The sequence below is a fragment of the Lineus longissimus genome, chromosome 4 (genome assembly GCF_910592395.1).
Source record: "Lineus longissimus chromosome 4, tnLinLong1.2, whole genome shotgun sequence".
NCBI lineage: Eukaryota > Metazoa > Nemertea > Pilidiophora > Heteronemertea > Lineidae > Lineus > Lineus longissimus.
In genome coordinates, this window is record NC_088311.1 from 14,588,819 (window position 1) to 14,598,662 (window position 9,844).

Below are 9,844 nucleotides of genomic sequence, written 5' to 3' on the forward strand. Positions count from 1 at the left end.
CTTGTCTGCTTTTGGAGTACTGGGGACTCCTTTGTGAATATGTTAGTTTTTCAGGTTTTTTTCAATGGTGCACCTTCCTTTTATGGAGCAGCCCTGGGCTCTCCATGGGGGGAGGGGAGGGGGGGGGGAGTATGTCGGCGCTTTCGTCTTCAGTTTATATTTGCCACCAAAAATAGTCGGCCTAACTTCCTACGTTACTTTCTCAGTTCGAGGCTCCTGGCTTTTGACATTTATCACCATTTTGGGTGTACTTGTTTTTCTGTGCCTCTGCAGAAAAACTCCCCCTTTACCCTTTATACTACCGCTAACATTACTATGTGTCGCCTTTTCTTATTCGTAAATGTCCCAGTTACCCGGCACGATTTTATGTGAGTATTCTAGCTCAGTGGTTTTACAACATTTGACCTTGGCTTAACTCGGCTCCGCTTGTTCACATCTTGCCGGAGGCCAGTTTTTTTGTTTTTTTTTTGTGGTCATTGGGTCCCCCTCCCGGCTTCGGTGTCTTGCTCTAAGAAGTTGACGTTGTTTTTGCCTTCTAACACTCCACCATTACGCTGGTCGATGTGTTTGCCCTCATATATAACCTTCAATCCTATCTAGACTGCACTGTTGTAATTTGCTAGAGTGTCCGAATACGGATCAGTACTTCACACTTTGTGTTATTTTACCGTCCGACAATCGGACGCACTGTACATTGGAGTTGTACCGGTTTCTGGATAGATAGTGTCACATGAGAACGACTATTTTTTCTTAACTCATTCGTGTATAAACATGCTTGGGCCTTTCAGTGATAGTTTTAATCTTTCTTGCTGGAGTGTGGTGAACTGTTTAACTTCTCCCTTTTGCAGATTTGCAAAGGTTTCATTACTATTTTGTGGATATTTCCTGGGAAATATCACTCCATCATTCCTGGTAATTTTACCTCTATTTCTGACAATTATCATGTCTTTCTTGGGAACTCTCTAGCTCCACTGATTTCTTTCACCATAGGTTGCATGCATTTTACAGTGGTTATACTACTTTATATTTAGTTTCGGTGCAACTTGTAGCCTTTCAGTTAAACGGAAAACCAAGATCGACAGCCAAGAATGCAGATAGGAGTGTAATAACTGAAGGCGTTACAGCTACCCGGCCTAGCATAGCCATGGTCCTTCAATAATCGAAACTGAACTACAACTTCTTCTTCAAACGCCGTATTTATTCGTTCAACACTCTAGGAAAACTGTTTTGTTTTCTTTGGACATTGGACATTCTTATTTCTAAATGAACGTTGAAAAAATACAAACTTGTGTTTTCGAAGTAAAAATCATCGTTCGATCGACAGAAATCGGGCACAGCGACCTACCAATAGAACTTCGAGTTTCAGGGCCCGGTAGCTCAATCGGCGTTGTGGATCTGGGCCCGTATTCATATAACTCCCTAAGTGAAATAAATGTAGGTTGGGTACCTATTTCGACGCCTAAGTGGGGTACCTATCATAAGGTCAAATTCATAAAACATCTTAGCGTTGGCAGGGTGCCTATATATCCCCCTAGATATAGGACACCTCTCGAGGTGGTATAAACTTAGGTAAAGGAGGAAATAAATGTTAGTTGTGTGCCATACAGTGTAAAATGGCAGTGCTAATGATAGGAGCGCAGATTGAAATACAGAGAAGGAGAGATTTTCGACGCGAGAGAATATTTCGTGACCGACTTCACCCTCTAGATGTGTACAATGATAATGAGCTGTACGAGCGATATAGGCTTGATCGTCCAACGATTTTAGAAGTTACGGATCTCATTCAAGAAGATATTGAAAGTGCAACCTTACGGAATCATGCAATTCATCCAGTTTTGAAACTCTTAGTAGCGCTTCGTTTTTATTCGTGTGGAACATTTCAGAAAGTATGTGGGGACACTGTGAACATTTCACAGCTATCTGTTTCTCGCATTGTGTCTCAAGTGTCTTCGGCATTAGTACATTTGATGCCAAGGATAATCCGATTCCCTTCTCGAGAAAATACTCCCAATGCCATTGCAGATTTCCATGAAATTGCTGATTTCCCAGGCGTGATTGTCGCGGTCGATGGAACACACATTTGGATTGCTACGCCTTCAGACCACGAGGTACGATTCGTTAATCGAAAATATTACCACTCGATTAATACTCAAGTTACCATGGATGCACGGTGTAAGCTCAATAATGTCGTTGTAAAATGACCTGGCAGTACCCACGATGCTGTCATCCTGCGCGAAAGCGAAGTTCCACTACATATGCAACAAAGAATACAAGATGAAGTTCTATTGGGCGACAGTGGCTACCCACAAAAACCTTGGCTAATGACACCTTTCCTGCATCCACAAGGTGATGGACAACGTCATTACAACGTGGCGCATAAGAGAAGCCGTAATGTAGTTGAAAGGGGCATAGGGCAATGGAAACGGCGATTTCACTGCTTGCACCTTGAGATACGGATGAAGCCTCAAAAGGCATGCAAAGTTATTGCAGCCTGTGCTGTTCTGCATAACATTGCAAAAATAATGGCCTACCTGATTTTGAGGATGAACCTGATGTAATTCAGCCCCAAACAGATGATGACATTGTTAATGATGCAGATGGTGGTGGTGCCGTCCGAGATTATATTGTCGAGATGCATTTCCAGTAAATGTAAGTAGATGTAGCCCTATCAACAACATCAAAATGTATGATGGTATGACAAGAAGGTACCACTCGGGCAAATGGGGCTTAAAAGCACCAAATAAATGACGAGACTACATATTTTCAGGAATAGTTAGGATATTTATTCAAAAATAATTTTCATAACAATATTGTAATAGATCAATTCAGTAGGAAGTAAATCGTTATTTCAAACTCACGGTAAATTATGATATCATAATGCAGGGTAGAAAATGAAACCATCGGGATTTTCATGAACATAATGATACTTGCTGTTACTCAGTTTGTTGTACAGTAACCTATTTATCTTACATGTTCATGTATCTCGGTGGTGGATATGTTGGCCATGTTGCCATGCGGCCAACATTTTCACTCTGGTCTGTTTCAAGTTCAAAACCATGACCATTCTTTTTCCTGTTTAAGATTTCAATTTCCAGAGCTAGTTTTTGTTTCTCAAGCTTTAATTTCTCTATTTCAAGTGTAGCTCTTTCCTTCTCTAGAACTAATAGCTCCTTCTGCAAAACAAGTAGGTCAGCGTCACCATCTGCAACTCTCTTTCTCTTTCTGTTATTTTCAGATACGTTGCTACACTGGGCAGATTTGTAGCTTGGGCCAGGTATTTCGTCGTCGGGTGATTCTATTGCGGTGCCAAGGTCTGCTATGTCTGGAGCCGGGCTCGTGGGAGTTGTGGAGCGACTGAATGATAAACAAATATTACACCATGAACTGTCCATAAATGCATTTTCTAAGAAAATTTTTATTTAATTTGATTATTTCAGATTTTTTATTTTGTTTTATTTTTAATTTTGTTCACTTTTTTATATATTACTTGCAACTTCCTTTTTCTGGGGTTGGTACTTTCCCCATTCCTGTAGAAGGATTTATACTGTCTATGCCACCCTCAATTCCATATAAAGAAGGATCGTCTTCCCCGAGCAGGCTGTAAATCTTCTTTGAGATAATTGACGGTTCGTTTGGCGGTGGTCCTCCTCCTACAAGAAGTGATGAAACAAATATCTTCAAGTATAATTAGTTGTTTCTTATTTTTTGCATCAGTCAAGAAAGGGTTAACTGTAAATTGCACACGTGATAAAGCAAAAAAATGTGCGAAATGTTTACATTAGACAATATGTAAACAAATTATATATATGTACTTCTTAAAGGTAGATGACCTAAAAATGAATCAAATATAGAAGAATTGTACAAACCTGTCTTTTGGCTTTCCTTTCTATGTTTTCTGTACTCATCCTTCATAGCACTGGTGAGATGTTGCCATTTCTTTTGGATCTCTGCAACCGTTCGATGCACCAACGTGTTTCGGCTGTTGAGTGCGCCAGCAATCCTTTGCCATGCCTCATGCTTTTTTCGTGATGTCACATTAGTTGAGAATTTAGCACTAAGTACCACCTTCTCATGTTCGTAAGCCTCAATAAGTCTTATTTTTTCCGTCTCACTGAAATTTGGTTTTCTCTTCTTCCCGTTATCCTTTCCTTCAGCCATATTTCTCAGAAGGTATCGACTACCAATACGCCTAAGCACATGGAGCAAGACAGTTTACACTGTACACTTAAGTATGATGCAAGCTCAAAATGTATGAAAACCATGTAATTTTGATTACATAAAAGGAATAAGGCCATAGCAACGCATTACGTGGTGTACCTACCAGCATAGGTGGACTGCCAAGTTAGGTGGGACCTTTTATGAATATAATTTTAGGCAGACCACCTCCATAGGTAGGGTACCTAGAACTTAGGTGCACCTATGTTAGGAAGTTATATGAATACCGGGCCTGGATTCTCAATCAGCAGCACCTCCGGAACGGAGTATTAGACTGATGGGTTGATTTGCGTTATAGCGGCGCTGTTATTGGAGTGTTCTAGTCTTAAGGAAGGCTTTAAATGAGTCTATTTTTACTACCTCGACTAAGTTCTGATGTAAATTGTTACACGTCGAAATCGTTCTAGGGACACACGCAAAGTCCTGATTACTTTATATTTTCTAGTACATGTATTTGTGTGTCGTGTTGCTACCGTCCCCTTGAATAAGTCCACGGCTTCCTCCGGCACGGCAAGCACCCCCTTAGCAATCTGGTATACCAGGCATAGTCGCTGGTCTTCCTTGCGGTCCTGAGGGATCTCCATTCCATCTCAACCAGTAGGGCAGTTACACTCTGGGTCCTCGCAAATATGTTTGTTGCAAATTGCGCTGCACGGCGTTGTATCTTCTTTCCACGTCCTTTTTCAACTGAGGATTCCAGATCGCCGCTCCATATTCGAGGTTGGGTCTGACCATCGCAAAGTAGGCCAGTTGTTTTACCTCAAAGGGTGATCCCCTTAGGTTCCTTCGTACAAATCAAAGTACACTTTTGTTTTTTTTTTGGTTTTCTCGTTTATGTGAGAGGTCCATGATAGATCGTGTCTTAAAGTTACTCGAAGATATTTCACGGAGCTGACTTCTTGTAGAACTTGGCCTGAAAGTGTGTAGAAGTATGACAACGGTTGTTTCTTGAGTAAAAGGAAAGATGATGTACGACAATAAACGACTTTTTTAATAACAGGCCTAGAAAACATTCGTTTTCTGGCGAAATTTAAGAAAAAGCCCATTTCTAGTCTTACCACTGTTTTCTTTTATTAGGAATTAGCTTATGTTATTAGTAGTGGTATCAAATACTAAACAAGTTGTCTAACACTTAATAAATGATTTATTATCCTATAGCAACACAACGTAAGGATATTTTTACATATGACTTCTGACGTCTTTAACTTTATGTTTATGTTACCCATAATAGTTTTTTTCACTGTACAATATTATAACATAACTCCTGGGTTATTAAGTTTAAAAAACAAAAAGAAATATCTAAGACTGATGAAAAACCCACTATCGTTTTACCAGAATCAATGGCTGTATGGTTTGCACAACTGGTTATGGGATTTCAATTAAAGACCTTTTAAACCATAGTGATACAATGATAAGGTCATTTTGCAGATTTCATGTTTACTATCAAATACGTAAAATCATGAAAAACCTAGAGATCCCCATTCTTGGTTAAAGCAATTTCAATGAAACTAAGAATAACATAAATAAGAAAAACTAGGAGAGTTAAGTGTGTTTCGATTAAAAGACGAGTATGATTTCTCAGTGTTTGAAAGTAATGAGGGTGGACTTCCTGGAGTGTACCGGATTACAACCCCATCATAACCGATCCAGATTATTATATCAATAATTCGAAAATTAATTTCTTTCTGATGCAAGTTCTTGAGAACAGAATGCCTCCAATGTTTAATGCAGATTATGATGCAGGTATGGTTTATTTCAAGTACCCCGATACCTTCATCAAGTATCATGTTAATCAACATAAAAATGTTTTTAATGTGATAGAACAGAAACCATACCAACAATTCATGATATTGAAGTCATCAGGTTTCTCAAATCCTGGGATAGAGAGATTGAATGATTCTATCAGAACTTATGTTTATTGCATACTTGGGGCACAGACACTCACCAGAACGCCTATTATTAGGAGAACAGGAACACAAATAGATGCTCAGAAGGAATTCGTCAAACTTCTGAAGGATTCGATAGACCAGCATCCTGATATCCCCACTTCTATTCAAAGGTATCAGAAATCATTATCTGAGACACATACAAGACTTGATTATGTAATTGCCCCTGGACTGTACATCATTGGTTCTAACATGGTAAGGTAGAAAATTACAATAATGATATCTTAATTGCACCCAGTAATGCTAAGTTTGGTAAGATTGATGTTAATGGCAAAAATACTCTACCACCACCAAAGATGGAAGGACCAATTGTTAAGACAATAAGAGTTAAGACTAATGATGTCATTATGAAACCTAAGGTTGAACATAAAATTAAAAAAACCTGTGTGTAAGATTGAGAGTAAGATTAATAAAACTGACCACAGCCATGTTAATCACAGTCGTGTTGATCACAGCACAGAGCTTGATAATCCTCCTATTGCTAACAGTCATGCTACTGATAAATCAGATGACTCACATGATACCATTAAATTGCTATTGTACACGGTGGATGGTAGTATAGCGGAGTCCCAGTTGCAGCATCCTGGTTGCAGCAGAAACGTTATAGGCCGTAGATCTTGCTATCCTCAATGTGGGATCCATGGGGTCTGCCTCAAACGCGCACCAAAGAATGAACAACAAGTCCAGGTTCTATTGATACGGTTTACTGAAAAAAGTAGAAAAACAAATAAGTGACGATACAGAAAGTAAACAAAGGAAGAAACACATTCAAGCAATGACAACAACAACAATGACCTCAATTACTGTCCCCTGGCCCTGTGCCAAAGTGAATACACACCACGTAATTATAGACCCCACATACAACAAATGTGGGGTCTATATTAAGATTACTAGTAGGAGAAGGTACTAGGCTTCTGCATTCTTCCAAGGTTATATTATGGAGGTAGTCCAGCAAAACTGCTATTTCAACTGAAAAACTGTCACCCTGTCCCATCAAACTAAACTCGATCTAGTGCACCTGGCAAAGATTTTTTCGAAATTCGGATAATTTTGATGACTTTGAAGCGTTTTTATGCGCCGATTTTCTGATTTGCTTTCAAATCTCCGGCACGATTCTGTCAATCACACCTATATTAGCATAAGCTCCGCCCCGTAATGGTGACGTCATATCCTCATGCATCATTGCGGCGGTATCTCTTTGCCGAAGTGGCGAGCTGTCGAGTATTTTGAGCAAAGAACGACAGTTGACATGGATGAATGAAGGAATAAAGTAAAGGAATAGCCTTAAATGCTTATCGATGATCCATCCTGCCCATCTGAAAAGGTTAGGGTGCTGTTTAAATGTCACTGAGCGTGTGATTTTGAGAAAGCGCGAGCGTGTTTGTCCGGAAATAGATCATCCGCGAAACGGAATAGACTTCACTCCTCCATACGTGTACTGTGTGGGCCCGTGGGGGCTATCAAATTTGCTGAGAAGCAAATTTCAAATTTCTAGTTACCACTTTAATTGAAAGAACCAATACTGGAGCCCAATGTTGATAGAGACACAGAGTTACCTATATTACATAACAATTGGCCCAATGCAAACAACTGTCCTCAAACTAACACAACAGGTTCCCCAGTCATCGACGTACAGTCCTTCAAAAAAGTAAATGGACACACAAAAATCAAATTTTCTTGAAAACGGCTGGTGATAAATCGATGCGGTTTGCTGCATTTGATAGGGCATTTAGTTGTGCATCATGATATCTACCACTTGGAAATTTGCTATTTTACCTATAAGTCATTTTTTTCGATTTATGAAAGGTCCCAAAATCAACTTTTTTATCACGCATTTTTTGGGGGCAAATTTTATATTGACTGGAAGCAACTGTTGAGTTATGAGTGAATATCTAAGAAATTCCACAGTTTTCACTTGAATCTGCAACTTATTAACCCATTTGTGCAAAAGGGTTTTGTTACCCGGTCTTCTACTGCGGAGATGCCCCCTTGATATTATTCACCTGGCCCAGACAACCGGAATCATGTCACCATTTCAATGGCCTCGTTTAATATGCCTATGAATAGCTCTCCCAGGCCTGGATTTGGCAGCTGGACAATGGGTTCACCAATATTACTTTACCCTCGCGTTTACAATACATCAATGTTAACAACATTTCCACCCCCATTCAAAACCTCAGCCAATAAGGAATTAACACTCGGGCTGCATGTTGAAACTGACATAATTGGCTATGGTCGACTTCTCCAAAGTAATTCCAAAGTCAATAAACAAGGTGCAAAATTTTGACATAAAATGCTGTTTTCCCACCAATTAACACAAGATATTTTCATCACCTTGATGGGGACGTGGGTTTTTCATCATGGTGATTCATCCTATCAAGAAAAAGTACGAAAAAAATCGGAAACGAAAAAGTTGATTTTGGGGCCTTTTGTAAATCAATAAAAGTCGGTATTAGATAAAATGGCTAATTTTTATGTGGTAGATACCATGATGCACAACTAAATGTCCTATCAAATGCAGCAAACCGCATCGATTTATCACCAGCCGTTTTCAAGAAAATTTGATTTTTGTGTGTCCATTTACTTTTTTGAAGGACTGTACATGTGCTTCAGCAGCGTGTCCGTGACATCCTTCTCATACAGTTCCTGATTGTCTAAAGCGGTTTGTCTGAGGGCGTAGTTGGCACAGCTAGCCGACGATGATGCTCCAAACAGATGGACCATCATCTGGTACTCAACGAGTGGGCCGGAGGTGTCTCCATCTTTCCAGTACAGGAACCTCAGGAAGCTGGCTTGATCAGGTGGAACACGGACCTGATAAAACATAGACTCGACATCACTTATGACCTCAACGCTGTCCTGCCTAAACATCAACAGGGTGTCGACGAGAGTGTTGGTGAGGTTCGGACCCTGTAGCAGTTGATCGTTGAGAGACGTCCCTCCAAACCTCGCAGCGCAATCAAAGACAACCCGAAGCTTCTTCTTCTTTGGATGGTACACCCCGTGGTGAGGCAGGTATCACGTCTTACCATCACGTTGGTTCAACTGCTCCACCAGCACTTCTCGAGCATAGCCCTTAGACAGTACATTGTTCATAAAGGCTTTGTACTCCTCACAGAACTCATCATTCCTGGCGAACTTCTTAGCCAGAGTCACAGCACGCTGCTCCACTTGTGATCTGTTATTCGTCATGACAACAGAATCACTCTTGAAGGGAAGACCAAGGACGTAATGACCATCCTCCATACGTTTAGAGCTCTCAGCTAACTCCAAGAACCTCTGATCATCACGCGATAACTCCTTCTCATCATCTGCCAGTTGCTCACTGAAGTCCTGATTAAAGTACTGATGAAGCTGCTCCTCTAGGTTGCTCACTTTCTTGATGGAGACGTGAAAGCTGCTGAGCTCATCTAAGGGCTTGCCAGGTTTCACTAGGCCATTCACTGACCAGCCTAACAGAGTTCTAATAGCGTAAGGACCATTCTCCTGGCTAAGAATGATCTCGTAAGGCTCCATAGCCTTCGGTGCATTCGAGCCAATCAACAAATCGATGTCAGCATCTATCTCAGGAATGCTTACTCTGCTGAGATAATGCCATTGGTCAATGTCCTATTATATTATATTATTATTATTTATTAAATCCAAATAAACAAAATTACATATTGAGACAATTGCCAGGGCTT

At 40.2% G+C, this 9,844-nt stretch overlaps 1 protein-coding gene across 1 annotated transcript; it reads right to left on the bottom strand.

The window, feature by feature from the left end:
* Window positions 1–2,966: 2,966 nt before the first annotated feature.
* On the bottom strand, window positions 2,967–4,158 carry LOC135486754 (uncharacterized). The gene is made up of 3 exons (XM_064769852.1): window positions 3,867–4,158; window positions 3,488–3,650; window positions 2,967–3,354 (listed from the first exon to the last, which is right to left on the bottom strand). The coding sequence occupies exons 1-3, from the start codon at window positions 4,156–4,158 to the stop codon at window positions 2,967–2,969; spliced, it is 843 nt and encodes a 280-aa protein (XP_064625922.1).
* Window positions 4,159–9,844: the final 5,686 nt, after the last annotated feature.

Coding starts and splice junctions, on each gene's coding strand:
- LOC135486754 (XM_064769852.1), bottom strand. CDS start 4,158: ATGGCTGAAGGAAAGGATAACGGGAAGAAGAGAAAACCAAATTTCAGT. Junction 3,651..3,866: donor AAAGGAAAGCCAAAAGACAG/GTTTGTACAATT, acceptor CACTTCTTGTAG/GAGGAGGACCACCGCCAAAC. Junction 3,355..3,487: donor CCAGAAAAAGGAAGTTGCAA/GTAATATATAAA, acceptor TTTATCATTCAG/TCGCTCCACAACTCCCACGA.